Source organism: Melospiza georgiana, chromosome 3 (genome assembly GCF_028018845.1).
Source record: "Melospiza georgiana isolate bMelGeo1 chromosome 3, bMelGeo1.pri, whole genome shotgun sequence".
Lineage (NCBI taxonomy): Eukaryota > Metazoa > Chordata > Aves > Passeriformes > Passerellidae > Melospiza > Melospiza georgiana.
The window spans coordinates 73,082,729-73,103,731 of NC_080432.1; the positions used below are offsets into that span (position 1 = coordinate 73,082,729).

The window sequence follows — 21,003 nt, forward strand, 5'->3', positions numbered from 1 at the left end:
ATATTATGCATCATTACTAAGGTACCTCAGGCCAGGAATAAGTCTATATTAATTTCTTATAATTTTATTTTTAAAATAGTGAGTAACGTCCCTGAATATTTACATAAAATAAAAATGAATATATAAGCTAACCTTTTCTTAGGTTCAGAAAAACCTATACCAAATTTTATCCTTCTCTTCTCCTAACCATGTTTTGTTTTGTGTCTCAGTGGAATGCAAATATCAGAGTCCAGTGGTGGTAAAAGGTCTGGGTACACTGACATAGACAAAGGCTAGGAACTGCAAAGAAGGGAAATTCGATAGCTAAGAAGGAAAATTAGTTACAGCTACTCAGAAATTCAGAAAGTCAACAATCAGCTCAGTAGAAGTGAATAAGCAGTCAGAGCATGGTCATTAGAAACAGTCACTACAAACTTCTCACTTTTAATGAGGAGTTTTGCCAGTGAGGTAAAAAGAATGGATGAGAAGAACGTTGCTGTGTTATGAATCACCAATGGCATCCAGCTGTAACAAAAAGTTATTGGGGCATTATTAGGAGAGCAGACATAGGCAAGTTTTACTCCTCCTCCTGAAGAGCAAGACACTGAAAAAACATAATTTCACGCTTTTTGGCTGTGGTTCGGAAACACAGATATATACTTTTCAGCAGAGAAAGGGAAATTACATGGAGGTGAGTAGGAGATTTGGGAGAACACTCTTTGGTGCGATTCAGCCTAGAAAAAAAAGGGGCCAAATATGATTTCTCTTTGCAAATATATCTGGTGTTGGGGGAAGGAGGAGAAGTACTAGGGAATGGAAAAAAACATCTATTTGAGCTAAAGAACAGGGTTTGCTAGGAAACACGATGAGAAACTAAACATGAATATTTTTTGCTAGAAATGTGAACTATGGCAATTATGAAGAGTACTGAAACCGCCTCCTATCCAGATTGTGTGTATTTGTAGAAATTACTTTGAAGATGAGCTTTTGAAAGTTTTTGATAGTAGGAGAGTGGATGCCTTAACCCACAAGGTATCTCTCAATCCTGTGATGTGTATTTCTCAATGTGTATTTCATGTATTCTTAAAATGTTAACTTGGCCACTAGGCAAACACATTGATTTAAAAGTTTTTGTCCACTTCTGAGATACTGCATAAATTTATTTCACCCCTTCAAAGTTTTCTAACTCTGTATTTCCTACTGCTAAACCTGCTTGAGGAAATTTTTACTTGAGCTACAAACACTGGGCCTAAACTTAGTAGTGTCAAAGACTTTGTTTTGCTCATCATCCCAAATTCATCCTGAAATACGGGGAAGATGGTCTTTTGTTTAAAAAAATTCTCAAAAATTTCCTCACTTTTTCTTGTTGCTTTTCCCACAATTTTTTCTTGTCAAAGTTACAACTCCTAAGGATATCCTAAAGTGCTGTTCAGTTCACTTCCAAAGCACATACATGGAAATGTTACACAAAAGATAATGTAAAATGTATTTTATAGCACTTGGACAAAAATCAAAGCTTTTCCTTTCAATGACATAAGCCTTCAGAAGCATAGCTACTAAAACCAGCACTGCAGTGAATATTTGGAGGAGGAAAGAGCTGAAAAGTCTTTTTCAAGTAAAAAAAAAATCTGTATTTGCCAATTATTGTAATATTTTCAGCCATTATCTTATTTAATAGCTTTATGAAATATATAGGTCTTGCTTCTTAAGGACATCTAGAATCTATTTTTCTCATAAGTATTTATTGCAGTGTAAGTGCAGTGAATCAGTCTGTGGAAGACAGAGCAGACTTTGGCTCCACGCTTAGGTAGGGTTAGGAGTCACTTGCAAATTCTAAGCAGCAGATGTTCATTAACAGCAAGAAATAAGTGCATTTTTGAAGTAAAGCTGGTGAATTAAGATGAAGTGTTAATGTACCAAGTACTAAAATTACACCAAACTTTTTTACCAATACATATTTGAAACTGCTTTGCATATTTCAACTGCTTTGAAAATAAACAAAAGCTAAGCACTGTTTGTTACTTCATCATAACAGCTCTTCAGATAACTGCAAAAATCCTGAAGGAACATGCTCCATTTTCTTCTAGTCTTTGTTCATAATTACCAATACACTAAGTGTTCATATAAACTCTATACATAGATTTGAAGAAAAATTTGAGGACAGTTTACTGCCTTTTCTTCACTCAGCACTTTAAGCACATGACATTTCTCAGCAAGTAAAGTCTTCCTCATTGTCTCTCAGACCCTCTTCCCCTAACATCCTCCAGTTTTCTTGAGAAACAACTCAAGTACTTCAATTTTTTCCAATACCTTCAGCAGCTTGGAGAATGCCTTTGACGAACTGTCCAAGAGATTTCGCTCTGTCATTAGTCCTCTCAGCATCCTGCCTGGTCTGCTCCCCATCTGCTGTCACCTTGGTAGCCTGGTGATACCAATTCAGGGAAAATATAATTAATGAACAGGCCAAGGCTGCACTATGTTATATTCCTACAGGCTGAATACTTGTACAAAACTTTCCTCAGGCCAGAGGCAATCAATGAATTATTGATCAGATGCATGGGGAATGAAATGCTCTGTTCAAGTACACAATTAAATTTTATTACCTTTTCCTTTAAATGGAAATTGGAAGGCTTTATTTTAGGTTCTTAGAAACCCTACTTGTGTGCAACAGCACATCAATGGAGACAGGATTAAATTATCCACTGACTAACAATATCTTTGCTTAAAGAAATGCTGTTTGGAACCTTTTAATAGATTCTTCAGGGAATACTTTCCATAGCTTCACAATTGTGTACTTTTCGATTGACAAAGTGCAGCAGGTACTGTGACCTCTTTGCTTCTTCCCTGGAGGTGTTCTCAAAGAGACAGTTCATTCCAACAAGCAAGAAGAACTTTAAATCAATACATTAATTTGACCAAGACTGAGAGAGAAAAATAAAGAGTAGTTTTATTCAGCTCTAATGCTTGAAATTGGTCATTCATGACATATTAGGATGCTCAGTAAAATTTAAGCTTTCTGTTACTAAATGCTTTATAATTGTACTGAATCACAGCAGCAGCAGAAAGGGAGACATCTGCTGCAGGCCTGAAAAACATGCTGAGGAAAGGAATCATCTTAGGACACCCTACTTAGCTCTTGAGGTCCCTATTTAAAAATTGACCCTTTTTTATTGAAAAGAAGCGAAACATTTCAAGACACAAAGCTTGTTGAGCTGTACTGCAAACCAAAAATAAAAACCAAACCAAACAAACCAAACGAAGAAACAAACAAAAAAACCCAAAAAAACCCCCCACACAAACCCAATTAAAACCAAACCACCAAACCCCAAAAAAACCTCCAACAAATAAAACCAGTAAAGCCCTACTTTTTTTCTTTAGGCTTTACATTCCCCAAAAAATCTTGAAACAAGGCATTATGAATTTCCTAGTCTCTGTGAAATGGCTAGAAGGTCAATAAATCAAAATGAGCTTAGGTTTTCCCTGACTTGAACTGCACAAATTGTTTCTCCCTTACAAAAAACCCCACACTTTTCAGTAATAGTCAGAGAAATAGGAGCACTTAAACACATTTATTTTTGCCTGATTGGCTTCTAGATGGCAGCCCTCAAGGTACTTTACATCTGAGTTTCTGAAATAAAATTCCTGCCATTATCATTCCATTTACAATTTTGGGCTACTTCAGAGTAGTTACACTGAAAGTAATTTATATGAAAACAGTTCAGGTAAATAGAAATATACAGGAAGAAATAAGAACCCATTCAGACTGGGGGGAGTTTGTTCTATTCCATCCCTCTATCAGTAGAAAAAGTCTTTTCACACTTACACAGCTTTAATCATACTATTGGTTATTTCCTCTAAGATTTACAAACCCTTTTTACCTGCCTGGATATAGAACTAAAATATTGCTACAGTGAGCTGTAAGAGGCAATGGGGTTAGAAAAAAGGCAAAAAAATCCAAATGGTCTTGATGGACCACTGCTCTAAGTCTCCTTGCCATTTCTGATGTCATTTAATTCTTCATGTAATTGAAAAAAACTCATTATTTATTATCAAACCCTCCAGAAGAAGCCTTTTATTCTTTGAGTTTTATTTGTTTGGAATATGCACATTCAGTTTTATTATACTCTATAATATTTCTAGTCCTTTACTAGAAATGGTGTTTTACAACTTACATATTCCTTTCTTAGTTTTGATTACTTTTTCCACATTCATGCTAATTCAAATTGGCCACTTTAACCTCTCTATTTATGACTGAATAGCATGTACCACATTTTTCTGAAAATTAATCTGTCACTGAACAATTTTCATTTCCTTTCAGTGACAGCTCTTTTTAGCACTTAAATTCCATTCAGGTCCACTGAAGGCCTTCTGTATTTTGACATAATTTCCTTTGCTGAAAAATCGGCTTTTGCTTCACTATCTAGTCTAGCTTTAACTCTGTAAACCATATTAAATAGCGAACATCCTTCATACTGTAGCTGGCCATTCCACAGCTAATTAAATGTTTTTATTTGTTAATAAGGTCCTAGTAATTTTCTACATCTCTACAATTTTCTACTACTGACTTCCGTCAGTTTTCAGCATCTTTTAACAGTTGAAACAGGCCCAACAAACTCTTGCTGTGGGAGCAATAAGGCTGACTGGACCCAGAGCAAGGGTTTGGAAAGAGTCTTGTAGAAGTTATTTGGACACAAATAAAACTTTTTTGCATAAAGGAGATCCCTACCATAGAAATCAATAAAGAAAGTATTTGAGATCGGTGAACATGCTTTGGTGATGCCCACAGCTTAAACTTAGTGATGGAGGTTCCATGAAAGGCTTTGCTCCAATCTGGAGCAGCCACTTAGCAATTTAAACTATAAGCAAGTGTTAACAACTATACACATTTTTTTTGTTTGTTTTGGGTTTGTTTCCATGTTTATTTAGTCTGCTTATTTAATATTAATCAAGACTTAAAGAACTCCTCTGTAAGGAACTCCTCTCTAAGGAGTTCCTTAAAGAACTCCTCTGCTAGTGGGCTGCAGACCACAGAAGGAGGTGTAAACACACACATGTACAGATGGAAGTTCTTGGCTTTCTCTCCAAATGTTCCCAGCTATTGCAAATTAAGTTGCTTCTGCTACTACTTCCAGAAATTTTCAAGTTAGAGAAATTCAGTACTTTGGGAGAAAGGCAAAAGTTTACAAAGACAAAAGAAGCATTTAAAATCAAGATGAGTGATTCTGATTCCTGTCTTTCTTGAACACTCTGAAGGTACCTAATTAGAAGGGAAGTTAGGGTTTTTGATGAAATACAGTGAACTGAAAGGAATTGAAGATATCAGTTCTTCCTCTGGTGGTAGGTGTGGGAATGTGCATGCAAACGTGAACATAATTAGTGCAAGAAAGACATGAGGATCTTCTATATGGCAAAGCAAATGAAGCACAGAACAGCATATAAAAAAAAAAAGGAGTGCCGCACTGAAGTAAGAGATTATTGGTTGAAAAGAGACCCCAGGGAAGAAAATCCCCTGAAAGTCTTGTAGTGACTAAATACTATTGTCTTCTATATTTTATCTTAAAATGCTTAGAATTTTTTTTCATGGAAATAGATTCCTCAACAATCTTCACCAGCTTATTTCTTCATCAGTACTGTTCTTCTTTTTGGAACACTATTCTTATTTACAAATACAGAAGGAGAAAGGTAGAACCTGCCACCAATTTCCAGTCCCTAAATTAAAAAAAAACAAAAACCCAAACAAAAACTACCCCAAACTGCTCCAAGTAACTCTGTAAGGATAACTGGAAATCATAAGGCTGCTTATTTGTCACAATGATGAAAAACTGCAAAAACGTAGTGGTGATAATGTGGCCACCACAATAACTCCCCTAAGATCACACTTTTGATGTTTTTTCCTTCCAAGAGTTGTCCACAGAAGGTCAGAATATGCATTATTTTAGGTCATCTCTATTGGGGAAATTACAAAAAGCATATTAAAAAGAGCAACTTGCCAAGAGGAAAAAAAAAACTGTCTTAGCCTAAGATTGAGAAATATTAATAGAAGCAATATTAACTTCCCTGCTTGTAGACCTGACATGGGTTAAAATTCAAGCTAGACTTAAAACTACTGCAGTTGCTTTTTGCAGAAAAATAAAAGATCAAAGAGAAGTGGAAAAGCAAGTCTTCTCACAATGCCAGTACATACAGATAGATACTGGTGTATGCATGCACATGTGGATGCCTACATATGCAAACACACTTCAAATGCTTTCTTACCCACCCCTCATTTCAAAATTGCATAAAAATCACACAAAGAAAACAGTTTCTCTGAGAATTTTAGTTCCTTAAGCCATGTACAATTTAGAGACATGATGCTAAAACTGCCTGGATTTTATGTGATTCTCTGCAGCGTATATTGATCAGTACACAGTACTCCACATCTTTCTTATTTGGTTCTTTCAACTCACAATCGTGACTTTTGGTAGTTCTTCCCATCAATGTACTTCGGACAGCTTTATTTATACTGAGTCTGGTTCAAATTCCTATTTTTTTCTCCACTAGGTGGCACAATTTGTATTATTTTCTTAGACATCGTCTTTACTGACCAAAATGAGGTCTATTTTGAAATAATACTTTTGTAACAGAAAGAGTACATAGCACATCTATTGAAATCCAGAATTTTCTAACTATGCTCATAAAGGAAATCTAGAAGACACATATTTAACTAAACTTGCACACCTCTTTAGTGTAGTCTTTTCCAGGTAAGATCATTCTTGGGTCATCTGTTTTGAAGTGAAAAAGCTTTCTTACCTTATTAGGAAGTTTTGCAGAAAATTTGTGTCAATATATTGGCCCACAAAAAGAGATTTTTAGAGGACTTCCTGTCATTTTAGACACTGAGACTGAGAATCATCTTATAATTCATCTATTCATTCATGTTTAATGCATATTGAGAAGATTTCTGTCATTATGCAGCCTCAACCAAACCCATAGACCTCCATGCGATCACAGACATACTCTTGTCAGTAGTTCATCCATTTCTGTCACCAAGGTATCCAGATTTTCTCGTGCTAGCTGAAGAAATCTCTCTGGTGCTCTCTGAGGTGAAAGCAAATGCTGTTGGGAAAGAGATGGGAGAGAGAAAGATCTGTATGTGATGGATGTCAGGGCTTCCAAATATTGAAGAGAAGAAGCATCAAACATTTCATTACAATATGCAACCCCTTTTGTCACTGACTTGTGTCACATTCATCCAACAGGCTTTTTTCAGGAATCCTGTCAACTTTACATAACTTGTAAGTATGGTAGGGAATGTACAATATGTTAAATACATAACCATTTTACAGACCATCAGCATGAAGACTATTTTATTTGTATGCAACATTGCTTTTCTATGCCTGAAGTATAACTCCTTGCACATATGTTCAGAAATTACTGTTGCAAGATTTATTTATTAAATTAAGTAAAAATAAATAACTGTAATACTTATTTATGAATCAAAGCAAGGCTAAAATAATTAAATCTTTATTTTTTCTTCTCTGAATGTACACACAGCTTTGAGGTTGAACAGAATCAAGTGTAGTTGTACTGAAGCTCTGATATTTATGCATGTGAATACTGCCAACATACCTTTAATTCCTGTGTCATGTTCTCAAAACCATGCAACATTTTATATGGAGCAGGCAGTGGACCACTAAGGTTAACACTCAGGATCATCTGGTTTAGCCGATCCAGGTCGTTGAGAAGGAGTCCTGTGCATTCATCATCACAAGCTGGGGGAAGAACAACAAGGCTGCTAAACGTTTCCTCCTGCTAAACATTTAAGACATTTGACTTGGATATTGTGTGCCACACACGCAATTCTGGGGTAGGTAACACTGATTTCATAACTATTACCCCAAATGTGTAGTGTGAGAAAAAATGGAAACAACAGCTAGGGAGTAGGAAAGACATTATGGCTTAGGATTTAGTAATGGACAGTTTAATATAAAACACAAAGATCAAAATTGATAGGCTTAGCTCACTAAAAGAGGAAAAGAGGAAATAATTAATGTTGTCCACTGTAGACTAGCCAATATAAAATATTAAATTATACAGATAATTTGGACAAAGTTTGAGAATAGCAGATAGGCAATTTGGAGATCAGATGGGCAATTCAGAGAATCTAAGGAGCTCTATAAGAAACACAATATGCTTATGGATTTGAATGCAAAGAAAAAAACCTTTAAAATCTCCATATAGCAGCATGGCCAAGCATACTAAACCTGTAATGCAGACAGCTGAAAGCATACAGGTAAAAATACTGGTAGCTTTCTTTTAAAAAAATGGTTTTCCCTACCTTTTTTCATTAACCAGTTTATACGCTTTTCATGTATGCTTCTATTCTTTCAAATATCCTTCAGGATGAAAAATATTGTTGTGTGCTGCATATATCAAAAGAAGTTTGCATTTCCTCCCTCCCTTACTTTCGATTAACTATCACAAGATATTCTCATCTTGTATCATTTATGCAGCAGACAGGAGAATTCTTCATCCTTTAGAAAAGAGTTGTGGGAATACCTTTCTGCTTCTCTGCATAAAGAGCTAGCAAACCCAAACATCTCAGGAGACGAAGCAAACTGTGGAACAATGAATTCACTGGTGATGTTAAGAGACATGGAGAGTTGTACCTAAAATGTTACAAGCGTGTAATTATTTATTTCAGCAAAGCTAGGCAGTTTAATAGCTAAAAAACCTCGCTAAGCAAAGTATATGTTTTTGTAGAAAAGAGAAGTAATTTTCAAAAGAGAATTACTTCTTTTTTCCTGAAATGTGTTCTTCATGTAGATTACATCTTTTCTGTTCATTAAAGTTTTCATAGTCATCTAAATATAGTTATTACTCTTTTGACTGTTCAATACACCAAAAACAAAGAGTAGAGTCAAATACTGAGGCAAAAAAAGGTAAACTATTTCAATACAGCATGAAATTCAAGCGGGGATTGAAAAGGAGAGCAGGTAGATGCTGGATTATTGTAGTAAGAAGTGGGTGCAGAAGGCTAGATACTACTGTTATTTTAAGACTTCCTTTTGCATTTTCATTGCTTCCACTTGCAGACTCCTTCCTCCTATTTCACAGTATTTTGTTACATAAACTGAACTGCACTGGAACGGCAGTCAATAACTGTGGGCATGATACATTCTGATTTATGCTCCTACATGAAATTTTACCTCCCCCCAACTTATTATCATCCCTGTTCTTGCCATCTGTGTGCTTGCCTTTAGAAGCCTGAGAGAATTCAAGGAAAAGCAGATTTTACAGCAAATAATGTTTTATATAACAAACACCTGTTCTGTAGTTGATCAAGAAGGTAAGGAGACCAGATAATCATTCTGCAGGATGAAAATAAGTGATTTTGAACCTGAAAAGAGTTGGCCTTTATAGTTTACTTTAGTTTTTGCTATGGTTTTTTTTTCCCCACATATTATTTCACTCATGAAACAAGGGAAATCTATTCACCTTCAAAATTTTCCTAGTGGTTGGTAATAAATTGCTAAAAATTTGTTATGTGTTAAAGACAAACTCAATTCACACCAATGAGAAAAAAATGAACAGCCCATAAGACATGAAGTATTCTCAATGAGTGGGCAATCAATAAGTGAACGTTCAGTATAAATTAGCACCTCTTGCAAAATAATCAGGTTGAAAAGAGGAACTGCATTGAGTGAGACCACAGCTGAGTAGATGAGACAGGACTGAGCTGCTCCAGTATTCAGTCTGTAATGTACTGCAGCTATGGGAAATATTTCAAAAGCGTGATTATATTTTGCAAGACTAAATACTTCTGTGTCTATCTATAAAGCTGTCAGGATAAATTTGTGTCTAATATTAACAAATGCAGCACTAAATTCAGATCATTACAGCAGTGCAAGCATGTCAGAGGCAAACCATGCAATCAATATTACAATAGTTCAACGAGCAATTAATGCAAATTACTGCGTTTTCCATTTTCACCACACTCTTCCATGCACACTAAGTCTCTAAGGATTTTGACTTACCTCTTGTGAGAAATATGCCCAAAGTATGCATGCTAAAAGAAATTCTTTTAAGTTTATTCCATCTTACAAAGAAACATAATGCGTAATAAAAGAAACACATCTGAGTCACAATGTGTTCCTCCAACTGAGTGATTATCTGACACAATTTTGCTTTAATACATTCGTATCTGTGAATATTCAGAAGACTGTGTTATGACTAGCAAATTTTAGGTCTAAGGGCAATCATGCAATCTCTGATGGGAGGTGGTATCCTACGATACTCAGTGACTCTTCAGTATCAGCTTCCTGTTGTTTCAAACAAAGTGTTGAACTACTGTTAGCTCAATAATCTGTTGGCTATTACCTCATTTTTCCCATTTTGGCACTAGTCTCACACCAAATACTAAAACAGCCTTCCTGTGCCTTCCAAAACAGAACCCCAGTAGAGAGCTGAAAGCTTCATCTTCCTTGCCACTGCTGTTGGTTCAATGCAGCTTACATGATCAGTATGTCTCCAAAATATGGGAAAATTCATACCTAGATCAGGGTCTAAAACACCTACAAAGGTTTATTTCTGATTTTTATTATATAGAAATCCTGCTGGTTCTGATACATACCAGTAGTAGCTGAGCTTAAAGATTGCTTGATTTGGGTGAAAGAGAGGAGTGTGGATCTAAACTGAACAGGAGTTCATTTTCTCACAAAAATGGAGAACAAGCGATAGCTTATCAGGCTCTAGGCCAAGCAGGGATGGCTTAATTGAGCCCATGCAGCCCGAGAAGCAGGTGCCCAACACAGATGTAAATTAATTCTTACAGCTGAGATACATGGACACACAGCACAACCCAGAACACTGAAGAAGCTAGTCCAAGGCTTCATAAACGTAGTGTGACACACATTCTTTTCAGCTCACTCTGTAAAGGCTCCCAGCACCTGCTGAATTAAGGGCTTTGTAAGAGCTGGGAGAGGCTTTGTTTCACAGATTCTGCAAGATCTATCTCTGACAGAGACAGCATCTCTGCCTAGTTCTGAATTCCATGATATCTGCCTAGGCTGATAACATGGAGCTCCTCACTGTTTTGAAGGGAAAACTTTGATTCTGCCAGAACTGGTGGCTGGGAGCTCCCTTGTCCTTCTTGGTGTAGGGCTGTGATGAAGCAGAGATTGACAGCTGGGAAAAAAAAAAATCTCTCTCATTGCAAACATCAGTCTTGAGTGCAAATACTTAAATGCCCAGTATCTGGTATTAAAGGAATCTCAATATATAATTTTCTTCTTCTACCACTCTTGAATATTTAAATACGTATAGATGAAAATTTGTTGACTGCAGCAAGGCTGAGAATCTTTTTTGCTTTTTAACCCCACAAGACTGAGTTAAGGAAAAATTCCTAACAATGAAATATCTGCTTGATCTCCCTGTGTCTTGATTGCTTCCTGTTCAGTCACATCAACGGCTTTACATTTAGGCTTCTGCTTGACCCCAAGCAGCAATTGTGACAGCAGCACACATCCAAGGAAAAGTTTTGAAGTTTGTGTTGCAACACAGCTCAAAACATAGAAGACCTTTTTTTCTGAAGTCTCCACTGTAGTTATGACAGATACCCTGAAAGCATTCAGAACTTGAGTTCTGACTTGCCATATAATATATAGGGCCAAACAACAATAAAGCCTTGAAGTTCTCACCAGGATTGTTTTGTTCCATAAATATGGCACAGCAGTGAGCAGAGTCACTGTGCCCATAATACTGCCATCTAGGCCTCTTCATTTTATGTACTACAAACTCTACAACTGAAGTGAAGTGCAATGTCACACGGTATAACAAAAAATACACAAGAGGATTACTATTTCTAAGAAAATACATGATTGCAGGCATGATTCAAAATCTGAGAGAAAATTTGGGAGAACTTTTGTCATACTTGACAGTATACAAGGATGCTGGCAGCATGATTAAAATTAGCTCCCAACCATCACTATTTATTCTTTGGGTACTGGCTTTTTCAAAAGAGCAGGGAAAGTTAACCTACAAAGTTAATTGCTTGAGTCCAAAAATTGAGCCCAAAAGTATTCATCAGCAGAGTGTTGTGAATATCTGTATAGGACAACCTAGGTGGTTAATTAACAGGGGAAATAATTCAGCCATTAGCCATTAGAAATTTCTGTGATGAGGGGTAAACCATACTCTTGTATTGCTTATTAAAAAAAAAAAAATCTACTTTTTGGAAATAACTTTTCATTCCCCGATGGAATCCTAGAATAAACAAAATTGTTCTGTTCTAAGAATATAATGGGAATGGAATGGGCCATGCACCTATAATTATATAACCATTGCTATTTATCTGCAAGTGGAATCATCCCTCTTTAAGCAGTGGCTTTCAAAATAAATATATATTCTATTTTACCTGTAACTCTCTAAAATATAACTGGTATAACACATCACTGAACAGTGACATGCACTAAGCAACTGAAAAATGACACATTATTAAAAAAAACAGTAAAAATCCAATAAAACAGATTTTCAGCTATATCAGAAATAGATCACTTTAGTGAAAATGCATGCTTCTCTGCTTTCCCCTCCACGTTTTCACTGAAAATCTTCACTTAAAAAATCTTTAGAATCCTTATGATCAGGAGTATGTTAAATTCTAAACATTATATTGAAAGAAGAATGCATTACGGTATTTTGGCTAAAATACCTCTCTGATCTGATTTAAATACACATTATTTGGTTTTTCAGGTTTTTATACTGTGTGGTGACCTTTTATGGAATTTGCCAAAAATTCATTATTTAAATGGTTATTCTTTTTTAATTATTAGAAAATCACATTCTTTAATATTAACTATACTATACTAACAGAACAGCTTAATCACTATGTCTTATACTACTTATAAATAATTTTTCAATATGGCTGACTGTATTTGAATGTATTTTCTTTAGGTTAGACAACTTTACCACCTAACCAGGGGTTCTCTACACTTCTGACTGGTACAATGCAATTGCAGTAGTTGAAGTGGAACCACAAATGAGCAAGAGGAGGTACATGCATTCAGTTCATCTTAACTACTGAATGCAAACAGGATTCTGCTCTTGACACTGATTAATTTTCTGTACTTTAAGAGTACCATTTTTCTTTGCTTTTAAGGTTTTGTTACAACTGAAGCTGGTCAGAAGGGAATTTACTATTTTGCAACTGATTGATACATGAAAGTAAAAAAATAAATTGTATACAGAACCAAATTCTCAGTTGCATTAAATTCAGATTGGAACAGCTCGGTGTTCTGACAGCAAGGATGGAAAACTTCAGGTTGTCCCAAAGGTGTTTCTAATGGCTCTTTGACAGGACAAGGGCTATTAAAGCACATTAGGGGCTGCAGCAATGAATCCTTACCAACAGCTGCACTGTGAAGCCTGTGACATACCAGACACTGTTTACCACTGACAAAATCCAGGCTTGCCACACTCTCTGTGCCACAGACCTGTGTCCACCACAGGCTACAAAGGTTATTGATCAGGCTTATTTTCTACCATGTCAGGGGTACTGTACTGCATTAGCAAAGGCAGGTGTGGAGTATATGGGTGCTGAGAAACCTTTAAACAAGAGAAAGATCATACAGTAAGACCTAATAGGCACATAAAATGTGCCTGAAATATACTGAAATATTAAACTGCAGTTTATGCAATTTATGATATGGTTATTATTGATGTGGTATCAACAGTAAAAAACTACTTCCTATGAGAGGGAGATTTAAAGTACATCTCATCTGCTCCTATAGGTGGTTCTTATCTTTATGACTAAAGAAAAGAAATCTTTGCATTTGATTCCTCACTTCTAGTGGTCAAATGAAATGTCCATATACATATGTGAAGAACTGTTTTTATGGTAGAAACTGATTACTTAAAGTTAGAATGTAGATAAGTTAACAGGGTAGGTATATTTCAACACTCAAATTTAAATATGTTGCAGTTAAATCAGAGATTATAGCAAATAACATCTTTCAAAGCAAAAAGGTGGAAAATTTCATTTGCCTGCAAACAGCTTTTTCCATTCACAAATAGGATTTTTAACCTTATTATCCACACAATGAAATAGCCTGATTAACAAATTGAAAAACCATTATTAATGATAACTTGTACTTAGGCTGTTTTGTACAACGAAACTCTGTCATCCTGCATACCCAAAAGACTTTTCAGAATACTGATAAGGTAAAAGACCAATACAAAAACATACTAAGTCATGCCTGTGATTGGAAAAATTGGATAATACTGGCAATAATGTAAGAGCTATTCAGGATATTGTAAAATGAAGTAATTTTCATGCAGATGGCACTCGGTAGAACACAGTCCTTATTTTAAAATTTTGTAGCTGTAACACTTATGAACTTAACTTACAATTACAATTCTCCTTGACACAGAGACCACAAAATGGAACTCAAATGGCAGTTATTTCAGCAAAGGGACTACTTACTCCAGTTGCAATCATTTTGATGCTCAAAATAGAGCTTAAGATAGTAAGTTCAGAATTAAGTCCTAAACTACATCACACTGCAGGGCATTAGAAATTTATTTTTCTTAAGTACATGACTCTTTTAATCATTGAATCAATGCCATGTTGTTAATAGTAAAGAAATAGAAGAAATTAAATCTATATTCCCAGTAATCTATAATTTCTACCTGGGAATGGGAAGGGCTGATGAAAAAGCACTTATTTCAAATTACTTACTTAGAAGCTTAGGTCTGCTAAGTCCTGGTGACTGTCTGAGAACTGATCTCAACCACTAGGTTGAGTGAAAAAATGTTCTGAGTTGTGTAGCTGCTGACTCTATGTGCCTAATATCTCTTTAGAGAAGAAGCCATGCCTTCCATTCTTGAAGTATATAATGCCTTCAGACATTAAAAGCACTTCTTTTGTTTATTCTTTAAAGTTTGCTTTTGAAATGTTTGCATTTTGTTTTAACCATTTCATTTTAACACTAGAGAGGTGTGTACCTCTGCCTATTGAGGTACAAAAGAAATGAAATCTTTGGAGAAGCAAAAAAAAAAAAAAAAAAAAAAGTAGATGGTATCTACTTTCCTTGATGTTACATGTCCCTCACACAGACACTCCACTCTCCATCAAAAAGCTCCAATTAAAGATAAAACATTTAAGACCAGCTCACTGTGCCTTGCCAATACTTCAACACTTTCAAATATGCACAGGTTAATAAATATTATATACTGTGGACTTACTGGAATTCTACCATTATCCTACTTCAAATTTAACAGTCATGGCATTGAAGGGGAAAAAAATCACAATAAAGTTAGTCCCTCTATATCCTGGGGGAGATGAGGAAGAGGAAAATGCCTTATTTCAGTCAGGGCTGACGAACAATTCTAGAAAGATTTTGCTACTTTTTTAAAATAAGAGATAAGCATGCAGCATTTACATGATATGAGATTGTGGCTCAAAACAAGCACTATCCAATATAATGAAAAAAATCCAAACAAAAATACAAGATAATCACTTGGTATGTATCAAAATTGAGGGCAGGAGAAAGATACCAGTACTGGGAAATATAAATTGGTGATTTAGGCTATTAGTTCTCTATTTGTAACAAAAAAAGTTCTTTGCTGGGTATAGTGTACTATCATTGCTTACATCTTTTAAATTCCAATGGATGGTTGTTGAATCAACATGATCAAGTAAACCTTAGTAAAAATTTTGTGTGCGCCTCATGGCATAGAGCATTGCAATTGCTGGTTAAACATTTAGGACAACACTAAAAAATTAACCAAGAGAAAATATTGTCACAACAGTAGCAACAACCTTTGGCAAAATTACAGACTCTAAAAAGCCAAAAAAAATTCCTTCAAAGATTTTTTTTGTCAGTTTTCAGTGATTATACTAAAATTATTGAGTTTTCTTGACATCTCAAGGCCTGTGAAAACAAAACGGACCAGATGCCAACGTAGTGAGAAACCTGGCAATTATTTTCAAAGAAAGCCATACAACTCACTGTTACACAGGCAGGTTTGAATCTCTGAAATATGACAAACACAACCAGCAGTTATCCAAAATCCCGTTAGTATACGTACAAATGCATCTCGTGCCGTGACGCGCATGCCGATGCTCACAGCCAGCACACTTCCACCCCGTGAATCCAGGCTTGCAAGTGCACTGCCCAGTGACAGGGTCACAGGGGACAGGCACAGAACCATATGGATCACACTCACATGCCTGGCAGGACCCTCCTGGAATCTGTGGGTTTCCTGTGTAGCCAGAAGAACACCTAGACATTGCAAACACAAAATAAGATTTGTCCAACTGAGATGCGGGGCACAAAGAATACTTGGCAGTATTTTAAACATAATTTACACAAACATCCATGAACCATTAAAAAAATCTTTGTTTCATGATCAGGAGAGAAATTTTGCAAACTGTCCAACAAAGAGACTTCTACTCAGGACACAGAACAGTCTGGATGAAGGAACTATGCAAAATTGATTCCACATCCTTAACACTTTTCAGTTAAATTTCTATTAAACTGCAACAAATAAACCCCTCCACTATCATTGTGTGGCTCTGTGTTTTGTGTCAGGCATGAAATCTCCTGGTAGACATTTTGATCATCTTAATCCCTCAGTGTTTTGATGGATGGGACAACAGAGGCTGTTTAGGTTGTTAATTCACAAATCAGCATTAAAATGTTTATGTGTAACTGTCTTTCACAGCCAATGCTCATGAGGGCACCACAGTCACTAAAACAAAGGGTATGAGTGACATCAAGATACACTATTAGCATGGCATCTAATTTTAGATAAATTTTTTTAACTTCTGAGCCCCGGAGGGAAAAAACCCTCACACATCAAAAAGTAAGACCAGGACAATATCTGTGATATAAATAACATCGATTATCAATTTACAGTGGTGTATATAAAAATTGTCTATGTTGGCTGAGTTTTAACAGCATATAAAGGAGAAATAAATTATCCAAAGGCATGTATTTAAAGAGTAGTAAATACATGCTTGTAATATTGAAAAACACTTATCTCCTTCATGCCTTTTCCTCATTTCATTGTCCCTCTTTCTGCTTTTTCCATTAATCTTTTCCATTAATCCTACCTTTGGCAGTACCGGCCTTCGTATCCAGGTGGGCAGGCAGTACACCGGTAGTCACTAGGTCCTTCAGCAATGCAAGTAGGGCTAAAACTAAAACAAAAGTAAATAAAGAATTTTTTTTCTACTCTCTTGCATCATTTCACTTTGGTCAGCAGTAAAGAAGGGCCCAAGAAGTTCCGCTCTTAATGTAAATGGCAGCATTTTCTTATCTGTTTATAAAAACCTGTGAGAGGTCTCTCCTTTCTATTATAACTTTTGTGAATGCTTTCCTGTGACACTTGCACAGTTTGGCCAAGGGCTCTAAGGGCTATATCCAAGGGGATGGAGTGAGCAATGCCCATGCTGTAGGCTTGTGTGATTGAATGGTGCTGTCACCCACAGAGAGCACTGGGAAGGATGTGAAAAGATTTAGAAACTGAGCTAATAAGCATTCAGCCTTTCCAGTCTGATTTCATCTTATTTTGAGTGAAATGAGATAAGCTGGGAAGAGTTTACTTGAAGGTAAGATATAAAGTGGGAAAAGGAACCAAAGTCATACTGTATGGAATCTTCCAAAAAGGCAGCATCAAATGATCTTAAAGAGTTATGAGAAAAGCCCAGTCTACAGAAAAAAAAAAACAACCCTAAAAACTACCTCCTTTGTGATCAGAGAGAGGTCTTATTTTAATCATTGAAGACACTAGATTATCTTTTCTAAGTCACTTTACTACTGACTGCAGTGTGTACCTGTAGGCACTGTACAAAGTAGCACTTAGTTGAAATGTTAGTGTATGAAGTACCTGCACAGGCAATTAAAACAAACAAAAAGGCCAGGTAGGGCAAAAGAACAGAACTAAATATTAAGATGGTGTAAAACCATGAAACTCTTTCAGCTCTTTGTGGAAGAAGAGCTAGAAAAGCACAGAGGTGGCTAGTGGTGAGCCCAGGGCTCCTTCTTGGTACAGTGCAGTCAGCATCCTCATCTAACTTGCTTATAATGCATTAAATCAATAGTGCTTGAACGAGTATATAAAATTATGCCTTTGCAAAAAACATAAACAAATTGATCTATTACTCACAAACTCATTATCCAACACATTTTCAACTCCATAAAAATAGATCCATACTAAGAAAAATTCATTCTCTCTGTTCTTTTTTTTTTTCCCCCAGCTCATCATGTTTGAAACTGACTGCTGATTGTACAGCAGTATAAACACAGTATTTAGAACTTTAGTGGAGTTTTATACAATTTCATAAATAAAAATAATTGCACTGTAAAATTCACAAATACTATCGTATCAGTCATGATATAGCAAGCTAATGAGATAGCTCATTAGCTATCTGCATTTCATCTAGATTATGATTACTTGACTACCATAAAATAGCTGCAGGTAGACTTTTTCCTTAATAGCATCCTGAAGAGCTTTAACTGATCTGCAAAAGATATAAATCTAAGGTCTGATACTCTGATTTTCTACCTAATACTGTAGCTTTATGGAATGAATCTATGCCACTCTATCCATCTAAAAGCCAGGCATCTAGTCTAAACCAATTGCTCAGGCATCTTCTATCAGCACTGGAAAATGGACATGCACAGACAGACTTCTACAGATATTTGAAACATCTCCTTCCCTGCCTTCTCCCCAGTAGTGTTTTCCTTTAGGTTTAACATGAGTTAGTTGTACAGTTGTCAGTCTCTGTATTTACAGTACAGCTCCTAAAGTTGTTGATGGCTGTGGATAACAGAAATAGAAATCCTTTCCATGATGTCTAGAGACAGCAGAGTGAAGCTCTATAAAACACAAGCAGTTCCGTTCCTGGACATGCTCAGATCTGATTCTTTTCTCAACAGCACTAAGAAATTGGATGACTATGTCATGATTAAGTGTTTTTATTAAATTCAGATTAGGTGTTATTCTCTTATTTCCTGTCAAGGTGTATGAAATCAGAGTCTCATGATTACTTTCATGTGAGCAAGACACAAAAGGCTTGTGATTAAATGAGGTTCGGGCACTTTGCTTGCTCTCCCTCAGGCAGCTCAGCAATTTCAGCGTGCACCTAGGACACCTAAAAAATGGACACTTTTAAAAAAAAATGGAGATAAGACAACAGGGAGTGGTTTTAAACTAAGGGAGGGGAAATGTAGATTAGATGTTAGGAGGAAATTCTTTACTCAGAAGGTGGTGAGACACTGGAACAGCTTGCCCAATGAAGTGGCAGATGCCCCAATCCCTTGAAGTCTTCACAGCCAGGTTAGATGGGGCTTTGAGAAAACTGGTCTAGTGGAAGGTGTCCCTGCCCACGGCAGGAGAGCTGGAGTTAGATGATTTTAAGTTCTCTTCCAACCCAAACTATTCTATAATTCTGTGTTAGACATGATACCCACAGTCCACACATTTCTCACCTGTAGAGCACTGCAGCAACACCATTTCCTGAGTTTATGTTAGGTTTTAGATAAGATACTGAAATGATCTTGGGAGCCCAGTGTTGAAACGTTAGTGTTGAAATGTTAGTCTAAATGCCATAAACACTGGGTGAAGAGCCCTGTTCATTTTCTGATCTGATACATGTATTTCTAGGCAACCAAAGGTTCCTAAGCACCACAAAAAAGACAGGCTGGAGTATCTGCAGCCCTTTATACTGCCATTTAGTAACATAAAAAGTTTTTTCCATTATTTGCCAATTTACAAAACTGAGAAGCTTGGTTGATCTTATTCTTTGCAACTTGAATGTCCTTTTCTGATACTAATAGACAGAACACATAATCAAGTTGTAAGAGAAAACACTCATGAAATGGACAAACCTCAGAAAAACTTGTAGTTAAGAATGCATTATAACTTCTGAGATAAAGGATATTTCTTTAAATACCTGAGATTTGCTGTGTATGAAAGATTATGATGTTTTTATCTAATAATGTTTGAAAAAGAACTTTCCTCCCTCAAAATAAACCCAAGACCAAACCAAAATGATAAAATGAAGTAAAAATAAAAATAAACCCCTAAATTCTCAGCTATCCTGACTGAAATCCTCACTAAAACATCCTAAAGGCCAGACAAAGCACAGAAAAATGGTTTTACCGAACACTTCCAGCTTTTCAAAAGCACAATCATGAAACACAAACCTGCTCATTGCACTACTACAGTATGATGCCAAATATCATTAAGAGCTTCTCAGCAAAACAACAAACAAATCTCAAGTGCTAAAATATCATCTGTTGGGAACACATGCAGAAGCATCGTGGAAAGGCTCATTAGCATAAACCAACCAGTAAAATTTATGCTGCAATAACTATAATGCTTTTAAATTATTCTATATTTCACAAATTGCCTGAAACTCAAGTAACATTAAATAAGGAATCAATAAATTCCATAGTGAAGCAAAAAAAGGCACTGCAACACATTTATACCAACATAATATATAAGAATTTTTGCAGCTCCCTTGTGGCTACATTGTACTTGGGTTCTGCTCTAGCTCCGTTTATGAGAATACCTTTATAACACACACTCATTATCTTGAGTACTGTATCTTCTAGCACTTATTAATTTATTCATCACAAATTAGCAAGGGAGCAATTTCTGACTTTTAAAGGAAGATCAATTAGCAAAAGTAGATAAGAAGTTTTTATTATAGCTTCCATGAGGCAATTCTCCTGTAGCCAGCCATATGAAAAGGACACAGGGAACCCAGGAGGAAGCTCTGGCTTGCTGGAAAGGCAACCCTGCACCGTGAGTTTGCTGACTTACTTGTTACTGGGAATGGGCAGAGGACAAGCACAAGGCTGACAGTCATCCGGAGAGCCTTGGACGGTGCCGTAAAATCCCGGAGCACACCTCTCACAGTGGGGACCAGCAGTGTTGTGCTGACAGTCCTGCCAAGGAAGGAGACGGAATGAAAGCTGCATTTGATAATTACATGAAAGCAGACAACATTCTGCTCCCAGCCTTAGGGATTCAAAC

The 21,003-nt window shown here is 36.2% G+C and overlaps 1 protein-coding gene across 1 annotated transcript in view; it reads right to left on the reverse strand.

Moving 5' to 3' along the window:
- Positions 1 to 21,003, reverse strand: part of LAMA2 (laminin subunit alpha 2) — a 251,425-nt gene that overhangs the window by 72,001 nt on the left and 158,421 nt on the right. The window contains exons 30-35 of the mRNA XM_058019923.1: positions 20,791 to 20,915; positions 17,072 to 17,158; positions 16,045 to 16,238; positions 7,588 to 7,730; positions 6,976 to 7,074; positions 2,290 to 2,401 (exon numbers count right to left, since the gene is read on the reverse strand). Coding sequence (XP_057875906.1) covers positions 2,290 to 2,401; positions 6,976 to 7,074; positions 7,588 to 7,730; positions 16,045 to 16,238; positions 17,072 to 17,158; positions 20,791 to 20,915 — 760 coding nt within the window. The remainder of the gene's footprint in view (positions 1 to 2,289; positions 2,402 to 6,975; positions 7,075 to 7,587; positions 7,731 to 16,044; positions 16,239 to 17,071; positions 17,159 to 20,790; positions 20,916 to 21,003) is intronic.